This window comes from Ixodes scapularis, unplaced genomic scaffold (assembly GCF_016920785.2).
Source record: "Ixodes scapularis isolate PalLabHiFi unplaced genomic scaffold, ASM1692078v2 PGA_scaffold3__209_contigs__length_174095766, whole genome shotgun sequence".
Classification (NCBI taxonomy): domain Eukaryota; kingdom Metazoa; phylum Arthropoda; class Arachnida; order Ixodida; family Ixodidae; genus Ixodes; species Ixodes scapularis.
This window is the reverse complement of record NW_024609868.1, coordinates 92,645,907-92,662,866: the sequence shown is the minus strand read 5'-3', so window position 1 is coordinate 92,662,866 and position 16,960 is coordinate 92,645,907. Positions and strand designations below refer to the sequence as shown.

At 43.4% G+C, this 16,960-nt stretch overlaps 1 protein-coding gene across 2 annotated transcripts in view; it reads left to right on the top strand.

Annotated features, from left to right (window-relative positions):
* LOC8026816 (putative helicase MOV-10) overlaps positions 1-16,960 on the top strand; it is a 94,083-nt gene that overhangs the window by 60,539 nt on the left and 16,584 nt on the right. For both annotated transcript variants that reach the window (XM_042292551.1, XM_042292552.1), the window contains 3 exons: positions 1,269-1,369; positions 9,953-10,170; positions 14,898-15,058. In XM_042292551.1, coding sequence (XP_042148485.1) covers positions 1,269-1,369; positions 9,953-10,170; positions 14,898-15,058 — 480 coding nt within the window. The remainder of the gene's footprint in view (positions 1-1,268; positions 1,370-9,952; positions 10,171-14,897; positions 15,059-16,960) is intronic.

The window sequence follows — 16,960 nt, the reverse complement described above, 5'->3', positions numbered from 1 at the left end:
CTGAGGCTTGTTAACTCACTAACATCTGTAGGAAAAAACAAAAACAGATGTGGCATTGATGTTAATTGAACCTATATGAGGTTAACCTGTAATTTTGGGTTCCTACATTAACAAAGCAGAATTCTATGGGAAAAGGTCCATCCCTAATAATTTTATGTGTAGAGAGACATGGTCCATAGAAATGGGGTCCATATTAATGAGTTATAACTTCACCACTGATAGGAGCCTGCACAGAACTGTAAAAAAATTGTTTGTGCTAGCCACTGCACGTGTAAAATTTTTGAATAAAAAAAAGTGCTAAAAAAAATGAAGATCCCTTCCACCCCATGAAGAGGGAAGTCCAGCAAAAATGACGCTCTGGTGGGATTTGCTATGTTGGGGTTTAGCTATATTGGAAATAAGGACAGTGGCGCGCTCTCCGCATCACTCACAAAGGAAACACACAATTAGTGGGTAGAGACAATGGTGTTTTATTATAGCGCGGGTAGGTCAATCATGGCGCAGGTTCTAGGAAATGCCGCGCGCCAAAGAGCGCGCGGCATTTCGCAATGTTGGGAGAGAGCGACGCCGCACGTGGTGATGCGTATACACGAGTTGGCGAAAGAGGCGGCGGAGAGGAGTATAAAGTGGAGGCAGACATCGTTGCGTTTGAAAATTGTTGGTCTACGTTTGGTCTGCCGTCGGAGACGATCCACCAGAGCCTAGCCATAGACAGCTTTGCTGTAAAAAAAGGTTTGTTTTGCTCCAAAATTTTAACTGGCTGGGCCATCGCTGTAATTTACACGCAGTCACTAATACATGACTGCGTCTGTTTTGATAGCTGACAATATAGGTAAAGATGCTTACTCATGAACATATGTGCCAAAAGTTTCCAAAAGCTTTATTCGCCGAAACAGTTGTTAAAGGGTATTGCAAAAGTTTCGGAGTAGTCATCAGTCGCCACTTACTAATGGTGTGTTGTCATATTGCGCCGATATTGCACATTATGTGAAATAGACCTTCACTTGTTTGAGTAGAGCATTTGCCAGTTTGTTTAAGGTGAAAACCAACTTATGTTGGTAATGTTGTACTATCTTGAGAAAACAAAAAGGTCAAGCAAACAATATATGCATAAGGAGGAGGCTGTGACTTCGGTATATAGCTTCTAAAAGATAAAGGACATTTATTTAGCATTGAGAATTTTTGCTTGAATGCTTCACCTATTGTAATTTTGTACGCATGGTTTAATATGCAAAAAATTCGGACACAATTTTGTTTTCTTTTTGCAGCACTGTTCAAACTACGTTGCAGGTGGGACCTTCTTCTACCCTGACGTTGAAGACTTGCAGAAGTACAGGGTCATTGTCACAACTCTTGCTGGCTCTGGAAAGCAAGTACTTTTTTAATCTTTGTTTCATAATACGGTCGAACCTCGTTATATCGAATAGTGCGAGGACCGTGTAATTATTCTCTATAACCATAATTTGATATACAAAATCACACCGAAAACGCGTCGAAGTGCAGCGCGATTTAATCACTAAAAAGCTAGCGTGAAAAATGCCTACCCATGTGAAGCGTTAAGCTGAACTATTTATTCCGGCAGAAAACAACTGCCGCAGCGTAGATTGCTTCTTGGAGTTGACCGCAATGACTGCATGCCCTATTACGGCCCGCCCCACGGTGCCTAAACATTTCACCAGCACCAGACCACTACCGTCGATTGCGTTGCAGTAGCGGCATAAATGCGTCGAAGCGGCCACAGCTTCGCCTGAAGTCGGGCGCAGAGCAAGGTCCTCGGCGTTTGAAGGGCCAGGTTCGGTAGCTATCTCTTCTAGAGCCAGCTCGCAGCTGACCTCCGCGACAATTTCCACGTTCGTTAGTTCGGTCATGGTCCCTGCTACTTGCGGCGACGTTTTGTGCTTGGTGGATGAAGGCGAAGGCCTTTGTTTTCTGTTGAAGCATCGGCCTCGACACCGTAATGTTCCGAGCCCTTGCGTCCATAAACCACTTGTGAAGTGATCTTTCGATGGCCGGTGTCTAAACGCAGAGTGCGTCGGAGTGCTTGCTTTGTTAAGCCTTCGATTTGATGTCACTTTTCATCTTCAGCAGCGTGCTCAAAGTGCTCTGCGGTATGTTGTACGCTTCGGAAACACTGGACTCCTTTTCTCCTTTTTCAACGCGGCGGATGATTTCAAGCTTCGTTGCAACCGTCAGCGACGTACGTTTCTTTGTTTGATGCTATCAGTACGCCACACGCGGTTGACGCAATGTCAGAAGAACGAAACTGCGGGAGCTACGCCTGCTGCGCCACTGCTATCCTTCGATGTATTGCGGGAAAGCCTGCCGTATCCTCTGATGTGTTGCTGCGGGAAAGCCTGCCGCCTGTCTCCGGAGCGCATGCTTTTCGGCGCTGTAAAGTTCGATATATTCATTTTTTAACCAATTGAGTTTGCTATAAAAAGTTTCAAATGCGTGTAATTCTTATGACAGTTCAACAACGATTTGATATAAGCAATAATTCTATATATCCATGTTCGATATAATGAGGTTTGACTGTAATCAGGTGCAATTAAAGTCAGTAATTATAGTCTCAGCAGTTCTGGTTCTTAATCTCTTTCTCTCTCTCTTCCTCTCCCTCTTTCTCTCTCTCTCTCTCTCTATATATATATGGGTGATTTCATTTGAATTCGACCAAACTTGTCGGGGGGGGTCTTTAGATTTAATCGTAAAAAATATATATGATACCCGAATCCTTGTGATGAAAGAAACTGCCTTTGAAAAAAATTAGAATTGTATAGTTTGAGAGAAAAAAATTCTGAGGCGCTGCAGGGTAGAAAACGTCAAATTCCCAATTTGATTTTATCTCGACTTTAGCCGCCATTTACAAAATATCGAATTCTTGCAGAATTATTATATTTATTACGCAATATTTACGCAGACTTGGCTATTTTTAGAGGTAAATTTCTGTCTTCTGTTATTTTAAATTAATTTTCTAAAAAATCTCAAACATGCAACCTAGAGCAAGTGTGACGCAACTTCGGACAGCTATATAAAACGAACGGTAGGGCGCAATGACGTGAGACAGATATCTGTGCGTAGCTATAAATGTAAGCTATCGATTGACATGTATTTTCTGGTTATTGTGTTTACCGTGTTGTTTTTATTCTGCCACAAATATAGACAAAAATGAAAAATATGCAAATTTTGAAGTCAATTTTCTCAAAAAAGCCATTTTTTATTTCGTTCATACTTTTTTAATTTATTGCCCAGATTCTGCTTAATAACCGGGTATAAATATTGCTTGACCTTTTTTTGTTGTAGTTTTAGGACAACCAGTTGAATAAGTCATTTTTATCGCGTAATACCAACCTCCGGCTCCGGTATGCGGGCTTCACCGCAACATTGATAATTGGCTCAGCAATATCAGATTTCACTGAAAACTACTTTACCCCGTTGAATTTTTACTAATATATTTTTTAAAACATCAGTAACGTCATAAAGAAATGAGAGATGGCTGAATTGTCGAAGTGATGTCTGCGAAGTCACAGCATGCATTTTCGAACGTCGCCACGACAACGTTTTACTACTGAGGTTGCACGAAACTTATATATTTAAATTATTTGTTTGAACATTGTGCCGTGATAAACAACAACAAAAGTAAATTTAGTTAACATCAATGTTAACTAGCCTAAGCGAGTGGAGAGATCCAAGACGTTTCATCCGTTTCGATCATGTCGGGTTGCATTCTACGGCACTATCCAGTCCAGAAAAACAATATCCCCGTTTATGCGTTTCGGACAATCTTTATTTTATACAAACATTATCAGAAAATCGGCTCGAATTTTTTAAATTTACCGCATGGCATTCTTTCGCCTATCCTTCATTGGCCCTTAGCATTCCGAGGTACGTGAAAAAAAAATTGACTACATTTTGTCCATCCTTCGGCTTTTGGACTACTTGTTGCATACGTTTAAATTTTTTGGGCTACGCACAGCATATCGGAAGTTGCTTTTCAGCTTACAGTAATCATACTCTTTTGTTGGCAGTATGCAATAAAACATTCATAGGTAACAGTTTAACAAAATCACTCTATTTATTGAGTAATTTATTTGGGTTAACAAGGCACACCTATAGAAACACATAATTTTTCACAGAAGCGCAAATGTACAAGAAGAGGCTTTAACAACAAAACAAAACAAAGCCGTAGATCATCTGAGAGTTCCGCACGTGCACCACAGAGGTTCATGCATTAAGACGAAGATAGAACAGTTCGCTCAAGCTGCACTTCGCCCCTTTCGCGTCGCCACACGTGCGAAGCGCGGATGCCTTTCCGAGTCGGTACGCAACTCCACTCTGTTTTCTTGATTCTGCGGAAGTCACTCACCTCCTTCTCGGTTAAGTTCATGAGAGTTACGTTTTTGACACGCCTTCCAACCTTGTCCACAAAATCTACTGATGTTCGGACGAGCTGCTCCTCCGGTGAACGGAGGTTGTGCACCGTTGCGTGGTGTTTGAGAAGCCCTCCAACCCCGTCACAAGAGTTTTTACCATGCCCAGAGGCAGAAAATATCCACTTCAATTGGGTATGGCCCACTCGTTCGAACTCATGCAGCTGAAATCTATTTTTAAAATGAGCAGGTGCCCCGTCGGATATGTACGTTAGTGAAGCATAAACTGGGATGTGCTCCTCCAGCCAGTCTTCTATAAGTCTCAGAGCCAGCAGCGCATGGGAAGTGTCATGACATAAGTCCTCACAGACAACGCCGAAGCATTTTGAGCCTTGCGACGTGGATGCCACACACGTGAACACAGAGAGCTGACGCTTGTGCCAGTGGTACTCCTGTATCTCGTGTGGCAAAATTACCGTCCAGTTCTCCGCAAAATCGAAGTGCATGACGATGTGTCTTGAGGTCACACTAGACTTCTCAATCCGTATGGCTTCCCGTTGTGTCCTACGAATAAAATCGTGCGTGGAAAACCTTGTGGCCCATTTCTGTAGCTCTTTCAAAAAGGCGCTGGAGTCGGCAGTCTTGCTTATCAAATTACCATTCTCCCATGTGAAAAATGTAATTTCCTCTTCAGGCACCATTTCCAATGATTCTAAGGAGAGTCTGTCAGTCGAGGGGCAGTCTTTGCATTCGCCTCTGAAACATTTGGACGAGGGTTCAGGGCAGAGGCACAAAGCGAGAATCTCCTCTTTTGTTATTTTTTCTTCTCGCATGCTGTTCAGGGTGGAAAAGCACAAATCGAAATTCGTACAGCACACACATGCACAGACAGTCTGTTCAGGGTTTAGCTTGACCCACTTTGGCTGCAGCGAGTAAAATTTAGTCAGACCTAATTTTGAGTCCGGGTTTGCTTCCTTAAACAGCCTGTACGTCTCTCGGACAGACCTTGTCATATACCGCTTCACGACCACATGTTCTTCGCCATCCTTCAGAAGCTTAACAGCATCTTTTTTGTTTGGGCTCTGCCGAGAACAGTCGAGATCGTCGTCGGTGTAATATTGCGTGGCTGCCCGTATGGTGTCCTCGCTTATGCTTCCACCGTGATAAGGCTCCGGACGCTCCCATACGCCGAACCGTTCACGAAGCTGCTTTGATTTCTTCAGAAGGTACTTCGATGCCTCAGGAATTAGCCGTTCTACCTCCCTAGTGGCTACGCCCTTGGGCACAAGCGTGAGGAGCTGACATCTCTCCTGGTAAGATGCCGCCTTCACAAAGGCCTCTCTGATGTTTGCCCACCACCCGTCGCAGCCGGGGCATGGTTGATCACTGCGAGAACTTGACCCACTTGGCTCCAAGGTATATGCAGTCGCCAACTTTTTTCGTACCTGTCGGCTGTGTGATCCTTCAATCTCCCGCTGTTTTCTTTCAGCATATGCCTGACGGCTTTTCGGGTTTACTGTAGAAGGCATGCGCAAAGGAGTTGTTTCAAGCCCAGCAGCAGAAATCTCTTCGTTAAGACCTTCCACTACTTCGTGCTCTTCGATGCAGCTTGCTGGAGAGCTCGAGCATGGATTACTGACAGATGATTAAAGCTTCTCACCGGTGTACGGGAAGCCGTTCTGGCAGAGCACGTCATCCAACGCAAGAGCCGCGGCTTTCGATGGAGGCAGGATCATCTTCAAGGCGTCTACGTTGAGATCGGTAACATAACGAAAACGTCGGTTGCGGTATACCCTTCGCTTATGTCTCTCGAAGTAGTCCGCGCAACTCTTTCTTTTAAAGCTGAAAACTGCAGCCATGACTGAGTTCAAAATAACGCGTTCATTCCTCGGGAGGTTCCGGCTTTCTGCTTTCGACGCAGTTCCGCAGTTCTCTTATACAAATTCATTGCTGCAAGCCCTCTTCTTATATTTTTTTTATTCTCTTATACTAGATGAGTTTGTCAAATATAGACACTGATTAGCGAATCAACCTAAGGACGCCAGAAATGTCATGGTGCGTGTTATTCGCTTACAAGTAAAAATAAATAATGGATAAGAGAAACAGACAGACCATAGCACCAGGGGCTCAAAGAGGACTACAAACATTAGTTCCGGAGAAAAGCGCTGCAACGAAGACACAAAATGATACGCCAACCAAACCTTCCTTTTTGTTCTGATGCTCTTGCCGACACTGTGGCCATGTTTGTACTGGTGATAACTTGCCACCGTTGAAACAAATAAGTATCCGCAAAAGCTGTATGTATACAGTTACGACTCCATCGACCGGCGTGATAATGTCTAGTGTTTACTGCATTTGTTTTCTCCTTTTGACAAACTTGACCCAGCCGAGCTACAGAAACTTCGGGCACCAAAGAGTCTCAAGCTTCCGCCCATAAATTTATTGGGAGAAGGACAAGGACTGCTTCACACAGTTCCACTTCGCTGTGATGCATTGCGACAGCCTGTGACGACGCGAGTTCCACTCTAACAAGATTAGTATAACCCTCTTGCAACGGCGCACGCCGAGGTCAACTAAGAGTCGCATGGTAATCTTCATGATAAGAATCGCAGCCTTTTGCTGGCGCTCGCGAAGAGGTTACTGAACCTATACTTCACCTAACAACTGGACCAGTTGCAACTGATGTAACGAACATGGCTCTTTCTTTTGATGTAAAAACAAACATAAAGAAAAGCGCCAGAAAACGTGCATACCCAGCTGGTAAGCAACACACGGGAAATCAATTAAAAAAGTTTGAAAGAGAAAAAAATATTTGCCTACGCCACTTGCCTTCTGTCATTTTTTTGTGACATTTCTTTTTTTGTAAAAAGTATATTACTAGGAATGCAACGAGGTAAAGTGGTTGTCAGTGAAATCTGATATTGCTGAGCCAATTATCAATGTTGCGGTGAAGCCCGCATACCGGAGCCGGAGGTTGGTATTACGCGATAAAAATGACTTATTCAACTGGTTGTCCTAAAACTACAACAAAAAAAGGTCAAGCAATATTTATACCCGGTTATTAAGCAGAATCTGGGCAATAAATTAAAAAAGTATGAACGAAATAAAAAATAGCTTTTTTGAGAAAATTGACTTCAAAATTTGCATATTTTTCATTTTTGTCTATATTTGTGGCAGAATAAAAACAAGACGGTAAACACAATGACCAGAAAATACATTCCAATCGATAGCTTACATTGATAGCTACGCACAGATATCTGTCTCACGTCATTGCGCCCTACCGTTCGTTTTATATAGCTGTCCGAAGTTGCGTCACACTTGCTCTAGGTTGCATGTTTGAGATTTTTTTAGAAAATTAATTTAAAATAACAGAAGACAGAAATTTACCTCTAAAAATAGCCAAGTCTGCGTAAATATTGCGTAATAAATATAATAATTCTGCGAGAATTCGATATTTTGTAAATGGCGGCTAAAGTCGAGATAAAATCAAATTGGGAATTTGACGTGTTCTACCCTGCAGCGCCTCAGAATTTTTTTCTCTCAAACTATACAATTCTAATTTTTTTCAAAGGCAGTTTCTTTCATCACAAGGATTCGGGTATCATATATATTTTTTACGATTAAATCTAAAGACCCCCCCCGACAAGTTTGGTCGAATTCAAATGAAATCACCCATATATATATATATATATATATATATGTATATTATAATACCATTTTGGGAGGCTAATTAACCATTATAGGGAATGGTTAATTTAAATTAGCTTATTTGTTGCACATAGGGTATACATCTTGGCACTTCTCTTAAAGGGTTTTATTGAAAATAGTTACCATCTTTGGCGATATCATTTTGCATGTTTTTAGAATAATGTGTATGGTACATATTAGTGATGGACCGAATCTTCTGGACTTCAAATTTGGCAAAGTTCGGCAAATGCCGAACTTTTGCAGGAAAGTTTGGCAAAGATTCGGCAAAAATTAGGCAAATGTCTGCGCATACGCGAGAACACGACGGAGCCCTGGATTACAAAAGGACGCCGTGCGGTTACCATCGTGCAGTGTAGTACAACCAGCGGTTACGGCGCGGTGTGGGGTCGGGAACACAGCAACTGTGCGTTTGTGAGCGAGTGTGGTTCTCTCCAATATTTTCTGCCTCAAAAATAGAAGATCGACCAGTAATTTACGGAGTCCACTGCGCAAGTGACAAATGATGCAGTGCATTCTGAAACATTGAGACATTGGCCGACAATTACTTTAAAGCACTCCTCGCAATTATAGCAATTCTGTTTTCGGCTCACAAGTATTGTTTGTGTGAAAACAAAATAATATTGCTTTTTCAATTAGTGTTATTTCGCGATTTTCATGTATCTGCATAAAACTAAACACAGAACTATAATGCTCGACGTTGCACATCCGACATTCACTCTCCCTATCTTCCGAAACATTTGTGTGTATCCTAACACCAGAAACGGGCATTTTAAAGGTTAAAAACGAGACATTGCAAATATGGGACGCACACTTTCATGCAAAGCTGATGTCGAGTGACTCAAATCTGAGAACATGCATATTTACAATAATATTATTCTCTCTCCTGGTGATGGCTCAGCAGCCGTTACATTCGTTTTCGCGCACAAAACAGTGACTCCCAGAGAAAGCAAGAACGCAGCGTTATTAATGCCTTTATTTTAGCAATGTACACACACATGCAGGCTTGCGCTGATGCCTCAAAACCGAAACTCTCGTAGCGTGATTCGTGACTGCGCCACGCTCGCTTCTACCAACCTCGTTGTCACGCCACTTCTGCAAGGAGTCACCAAAAATACCAGTAAACACACAAAAACGACACCGACACAATTATCTTGCTGAATATCACCTTATTTAGTAAACATGTTACATTTAAATTAAGAAAAAAAGAAATATAAAATCTTTTTTTCCGCCAGAAAAAAAACGAAATATCAACGAGTCTGGTAACAATGTATTTTTGCCGAATCTTTAGAAAAGTTCGGCAAAAGTTCGGCTTTGCCGAATCCCAAGATTCGGCAAAAGTTCGGCCCATCACTAGTACATATACAGCAGAGGTTGAGGAGATCCCTGATAAGGCATTTAATGAAGCTGACAATTCAAATGGTCTCCACTTGAAATATCTGTCCCATTAGGTGCCTTTTTTGTGGATCTCCTGAGCCTCTGTTCTCCATCCAACCGGCCCATGTCGATTGTGTTTAGATTTGTCGATTATGTTTAGAAGGCGTGAGGTCGGTCTACATTCGAGGTATGGCAGTACTGGTTTATTTGGGTAATGAGAAATTTAGCCAGTGCAGTACAACTACCAGCCTAGAGCCTTTAACAACTAAGGTGCATCACGCAGCAGTGATGCACGACTGCACGCTGATAGCATGCTCATTCAGGTCGAAATGGGCAGGGGTGGGAATCGAACCGATGACCGCTGGGCTCTGCAGCGAGAGCTTTCGTTCCACGTGTCCCAAGCTCCGGTACACTAACACACTTTGTTACCAGTCCCACCCCTTAAAGTTTGTCTCAGCTTGCATTGTACCTTACTTCAAAAAGGTCTCTTTTTGGCTGTGTAGGTTGGTGTCTGGGCAGGTGCCCATAAACCACTTCACGCACATCTTTGTTGACGAGGCTGGACAGTCGCTGGAGCCAGAGTGCCTCATCCCTGTGGTGGGGCTCATGACTCCATGGAACCTAAAGCGCAAGGGCACGGGGGGACATCTGATCCTGGCGGGAGACCCGCTCCAGCTGGGGCCCGTTGTCTGCAACCAGTGGTGCCGGGACCACGGACTGGGTAACGAGGGCTCGGGCGTGGCGGGATGCGTGTTGCGGAACATGAATATGGAATGATCGACCCCAAAAAGTTTTTGCAGCGAAATTTCTCCGAGCAGAATATTTCGTGTTACAGGATAATTTACATAAACAATCAAATAAAATGCATTAAAAAAAATGTACCATAGTATTGCGAGCAAGTGCCCAACTAAAATGTGGATATCTTGAGAAACTGGGGGATGGAACTCTCAAGGTTTAAGGGCAAAAAAGCGAAATGCTTATTTCTGCATGCGTGGACGAGTGGGCAGCGCACGCGGCTTCCATGCGGAATTTTCGGGTTCGAATCCCTCCAGTAATGTTTAGTTTTCCTCTTCATTTTGCCTCTGGAAGGTTCCAGATCATTTGTTATTTGTTTTGTGTTCTGGATTAGGACATGCTAAAACACAAAGCGGCTATAAAAGCAGCTGCAGCGCAATGCTTACAGGCATCTATGCCGCGGGCGCCGACGTCGACGCCCGCGATGCCCAGTTTATTCATCTTTTGCTTGGCACAGGTTTGCCACATTAAACCTTTAGTTTTTTGTTTTTTTTTATTTTGCCCCTGCTTTGTTGTGTGTCATTCATGATAATATGATGGGGTGTGCTTCATTACTTTTTACTGACTTGCGTGTGCCAAGCTTCACTGTTGTGCACCAGTGCACATGTATCGTGCTTCACTGCTTTGCACCACTCCTCACAGATCAAGCTTCATTGCTTTTCACCACTACACATCTGTCAAGCTTCACCCCTTTGCACCATTGCTTGTGCATCAAGCTTCACTGCTTCTCACCAGTGCACACATATCAAGCTCCTCTATGCACCGGTGTGCTCAGAGAAGCGGCTGATGCTGGGGACCATTTTGGTTAGCTAGGTGGGCTCACAAGTAAGGGGACAGAGCTTGATTTGTCATTTGCTAGGTTTTTCAATGGTTAAAAAGAATAAGTGGTAGGTACTTATTGTGATATGGGCATCGAACCGGGTATTTTGTGGTAGTATACTAACGCATGAGGCAGGATTTCAACTTATTAATTCGGTTAATGGTCAAACCTAATATTGCAGTTTTACCCTGGCATGTTCATCTGCCCTCTCCAGGGGTCCGATTTTGGTCAGGGAGGGAGTGGGAGCATTCTCGGCTGATGATTGGACATGACAACAAAGCTTGCACACACGCAATTCAACCAATGAGAGATTTTCGACCCATTCTCTACTTTACAGTCGGACCATATTTTGGTGAGAATACAAATTGCGTCAAGACTGACTGTCTCCAATGTGTTTCCCTTAGAATTTCTTAATTCTCCTGTCTGTCAGCTTGTGTACAGCACCAGAACAGCTTGACATTTGCAAACAAAGTGTGGGTTGTTGATGGCTTCCAATGTGAGACAGCTGACAATAGGTTTCAAACCGCATCCAATCTTTTTTTGCCGTGGTATTCAGCTCATACGTAGACAACTTTTTCTCCAGTCTGTTAGCAGACAATGTACAGTGTTTTGTTTTGTTTCCCTCTGCGAATGACGCTTCATAGCAGGCAAACCGCATTCTTCGCTCGCAAACAGACAAAGTATTTATGGACGCTACCTTCGCTCACTCCGCGAGAGGCAAAGTAGATCTTGCTCTCGCAGTAACAAAAATGGGACCCCAGGTCTTAAATCTCTAGCACAATAGATGGCCACAATATCTCAAAGGCAGTACAGCCAATGATTGCAAAATTTCTTTCTTAGTTCAGTTTTGCATGCGACCATGTAATTTTTAATCTATACATGCAACGCCATCTTAATCGGTCTGGATATCTTATGGAATATATGAAAGGCTGTTTTCTTGTATCATGCAATTCAAATATGTGCATGTGTGGCTACTAAGGGGAGCTGTGTGGGGTCATATTTTGTTTCATTTGACAGAAACGCTATTGCTCAAGGTCCCACTGTATGAGGATTCGAACCCAGCTTGTGGTTGCTAATCCTCTTTGAGACTTTGAGAGACAAGGATGTTTATACAAGTCAATTTTCCCTGAGTATTCATGAAACTGCTGGATGGTTCATGCATTGTGAGCATCGGAGGTTTATTCCAAGCATTATCTATACTCAGTCTACAATTCGTTTTGTGGCCCTTCTGGGCATGTGACATGGTGATGTGTAAAAGTAGTGTTGTGCAAACAGAAAGTGTTGCATAACTGACCTATATCTGGTATCCACTTTGTGAGACTGAAAGTGCATTTTTAACTCGCATGTGTATTCATGCCCTCGACTAAATTGCCCCAAAAATGCAATCTCCACATATACAGTTGAACCTCGATGTAACGAAGTCGGTAAAATTCGCAATTTACTTCGTTACATTGAAATTTCGCTAAATCGAAATTTGGCTTTAGCATGCGAAAAAAAAAAAAAAAAACAATTCCGAAACATTTTACGGGTATGAAAACTCACCGAAAATGACATTTATTTAAGGGCAAAGTAGTCCGCGAGTTTTGCTTGCGCCTTGTCCGACAGTAGCAGCGGCGTCGGCGGCGTCATACGGCGTTCGAGCGCCCAGAGCGCTTGCACGGCATCTTGCTGCCCATGCGACGCCGTGTACCTCCTCAGTACGTCCATTGCGTCGAGCACTTCCCGAGTGCTCGTGATCTCGGCAGTTTCTTCAGGATGGCGTCCAAAACGTTCGCTTTCTCATCCAAAGAAAGAACTTTACGTTTCCTTATGGCAGCAAGCACGTAAGTGAACCGCCCGGTTAAAAAATAAAGCTGTTTAGTTTAGGCGGTGCCAATGTTTCCAACCGACACAGCACTCTTGCCCGCACAGTTTACTTGCCCCCTTGCGCCCACAGTGTGCTTGCGCCTTTGCTTTACATCACGGTCGCAAGACGATAATCGGTCTTCTCGGTCTTCTCCTAGATGGCACTGCCCCTGCGGTCGCGCTGGGTCGCGCCATCACGTCGCTCCCCCGCTGAAGTTGGCTCCCGCGCTACCCGCGGTACAGTGGACTATGATGATCAGTGAATGTCAGTGGTGATGCTGTTATGCCGTGTTAACTTTTTGCTCGGCATTTTCTGGCCAGCCTCGCGAAATCCGCTTTGCCGCATGCCTCGCCGGCGCTACCGGCGCCGCATCCTCGGGCAGCCTAGGAACGTTGGAAGGCCTGTCCCCGTGAAGTAACCTATCAAGCGCTCGCGTTTGCGCATAATTTTTTTTTTTTAACCACAATTTTTTTGCGAAGTTGTTTTTTAGAGTTGATTTATTTATTGCCTTCTATGGCAATGGCGCTTCGTTATATTGAAATAGCAGCAAAATAGACTTCGTTATATAGGGACTAAAAATACATGGGGTCTATGGGCAAGAAATTATGAAAAATAAAATACTTCGTTAAATCGAGGATTTCGTTACATTGAAGTTCGTTATATCGAGGTTCGACTGTACTGCTACTTGGTGGAACCTATGGCTATTGAGTGAGCGTGCAGATGATAAATTTCTCCACCACTGCTTTGCAGCATAGCAATGCGTATATGGGAAAGCCAGCGATGTGATAGCTGTGCCAATTGCGCCAAACTGCGCCAAGAGGATAACCCTGCCACATCCTGCCACATTTCGCCAAAATATGGGTAATCTGTGCTAAGCCTGCGCCTAAGGACTAATTTAGGTCGCCTTTTGATTGTTTTTGCCACATTTTGTGTACAATTTTGGGGATAAGTTAGCGACGGAGCTGAGGGGCATGGTTTCGGTTTCGATAGGACAGCCGTTGTTTGCGCTCGAGCGACGAAGCATGCCCAACAGCAAGCCTGCCGAAGTTGGCCTCACGTGCATGCGAACATGATTGCGTGACTGAGGCACCAGCTGGGACGCTCGCAATTCATTGTTTTACGTTTGCTTACTTTTGACGAAAATCTGGCATGTCGGGAACCAGTAAAACGGTGGCAAGCAGTTTTTCAAAGTTGCTTGGCAATGCCTACAGCACTGTACGCTTGTGGGATGTCTGAGCAGTAAAAACGGAAGCAGCGAGTTCAGTCACAGCACGTCGCATCAGAACACAACACAACACAAAGTGCCCTCGGTTTTTACAGCACTTAATACAAATATTTTTATTTTCCTAAGAATATCTGCTCCAAAATCCACTTTTGCTGCTCGAAAACACTGTTTTGGTTGCACCAAAGGCCACATTTGCTGCTCCAAAACACTGTTTTGGTTGCTCCGAAACGTGTGCCAAAATGGCTTAGGCCAATTGCATCGCTGGAAAGCTTTCCGTTCTGAAATGGTGAACATTTTCGTACAAACATCTCTTTAGTGCCCATGCAAAAATTGCCAACTGTCATCTATTCACTGCTAAGCTGAGAGTGTAATAGAAGCTGCATGCTTGTGGGACCAATCCACTGTCGGTCGTGTATTACGGGGACTTGTGCGCAGAAGGTGTCGTCAAATGATGAAAGGCAAGCGACTGATTTTCCTAGCAGATATTTATCCTCTGCCATTCTCTGAGCCTATTGGTGAATGGAATACACAGCTGTGACTATCGCACCAGCATATTTATCGATATTTGATAGTCTACGTCTGTTCACTATTTACTAGCCTGAAATGTTTAGATATCCCCCAACAGGCCTGCTGGATCGAATTAAAATGAGGATAAAAGATAGTTTCAATTCTTCTATTGGCATTTGTCCTGAGATTCAAGACATTAGTGATTATAGCAGTGAAAAGATACGATCCAATGAATTGAAATATGCATTTCTCTAGGAACGTCTCTCCTTGAGCGACTCATGAAACGGCCTCCATACAAGCGCCAGGCAGACGGTTGCTACAACCCACGGATGCTGTCAAAGCTGCTCAAGAACTTCCGCAGTCACAAAGACATCCTCGAAATCCCAAACAAGCTGTTCTACGAGGGAGAGCTTCAGGTTTGTGCACCACAGTATAGGAGGCACGAACAGTTCCTTTCAACTCAAATCAGGTTACAATGTTTATGGAGGAGGCATTTCTGTTTGGTCCTTGTATCAGCTGTGGATTACTAAGTGCCCCATCATCTGCTAAGAATGACAATTTGATGGTGTGAAGTGGATGAGGCTTAAGATCACTGTCTACACCCACCCAATGGTCATGTACTATTGTGGGAAATAAACATTTTCTATGCTGTGAATACATTAATATGTTGTTTAAAAGTAAGATGAATGTTGTGATCACTCAGTAAACTGGAACCCATTGCTTTCTCTTGTACTATTCATACTGTAATACATTTATGAATTTTATCTATATCTCTTGACTAGAACCATCTTCCTGCAATCTGTGCTTGAATCACCAACATTGCTTTTTTTTTTTTTTTTAAAGATTCATTAAAAACTTTATTACTTAGGCTTTTTTTTTATTTAATTTTTAATTTTTTGTGTATCTCTCCAATACTTGTGCCCTGGTATTAGCTCAAAGAAGAGGGAGTGGCACCACCTCGTGGCTCCTCGTCGTGACGTTGAAAGGATCACGTGACTGTGTCTGCTCTTTGTTCGTAGCATGTAGGTTGAGGTGTATCGTTCACAATTCATATTCAACTTGCTATTTTGGTTGCTTTCGACCGAGTCTTTTCGTTGCATTTGTCAAGATTCAACTCGAGCGCGACAACAGTGGCGTTGCACTGACCACGACCGAGTCGGTTGGGGTAGTGGCTTCGGAGGCTAGGTGACCAATAATCTGGTGCGTCGTGGTTCCCGGGGCGGGTTTCCTTTTTTTTTTCTGGTCTGTTGGAAACGGACAAAGCAAACGGAAATCAATCGCGAGGGCAGCCGAGCAGGTGTCATACTATTCCAATCGCCTTATCTTTTTTTTTTTTAGTTGTGCGGTTTTGAGGCAATTTATTTTCCGTGAGATCTGATCGAGCTTTGAAATATCTCGCACACAAGGCATCACCATGGCATTACTTTCTGCAACAACTTTTCAGGCTCGATACTTATACGTGAGGCAGAGGAAGTCTTGGTCCGATATTGCGGAACTAGCGTACCTACCGAGACATGTGCTAGCTCAATTTGGATTTATGTTTGTACCACCGTCACCTCAGAATAAATAAACATACTTGAAAAAATAAAGTGTATGTACCACATAATGCGAGGATATCCATACCATCTTTATTTGAGCTGTACGTCAAAGAAAGCACCAAATAGAATCGACGAGTGCGTCACTGTGACAAGAGCTTTAGCTACCACCACACAACACTAAAAAATGACAAGGGGACGACAAAAAGATAAATCTTGCCTTCAGAAGCGGGAAATCTGAGCCAAGGTTCAAGCTATTGATACCAAAAGGGTCGCACAAAATTCTTTTACTTTACGAGGCAGCCAATGGTGGGGGCAGCTAGTGACGGGTCTCTTGCCTGCTGAGTACGACCGCTGAAGTCGGTGGGATCATTGTGGTTGCTTCTGGAATTCGTGAATTGAGCAATCTTCTGCGAGCATTGTAGTTTTGAGTATATTTCTCTCCTGCTGCTCCAAGTTGGAAAGTTTGCATAAAGCAGGTAGAAGTATTCCTGTTGGTCTCCACGGCAAAATATCTCGGAGTGGTGGTGGTGGTGGCCATGAAGATATATCTTGGGATTCCATTGTAACCTACAGAAAACTTCCCATTGTTTCGCTTAGCGAATTGGGATTTGTATGAATATTTTGCATCATAGCACAAACAAGATACGCGACGGGAGCCCCAAAAGTAACCGAAATGAACTGTATAGGGGGCAAAATCAAAATCGTTCCTCATTTTTTGCAATGTGATTTGAGGGAACAGTGTGCTGCCGTGAACTTCTGTTTTCTTTTACGGAAAGCTGC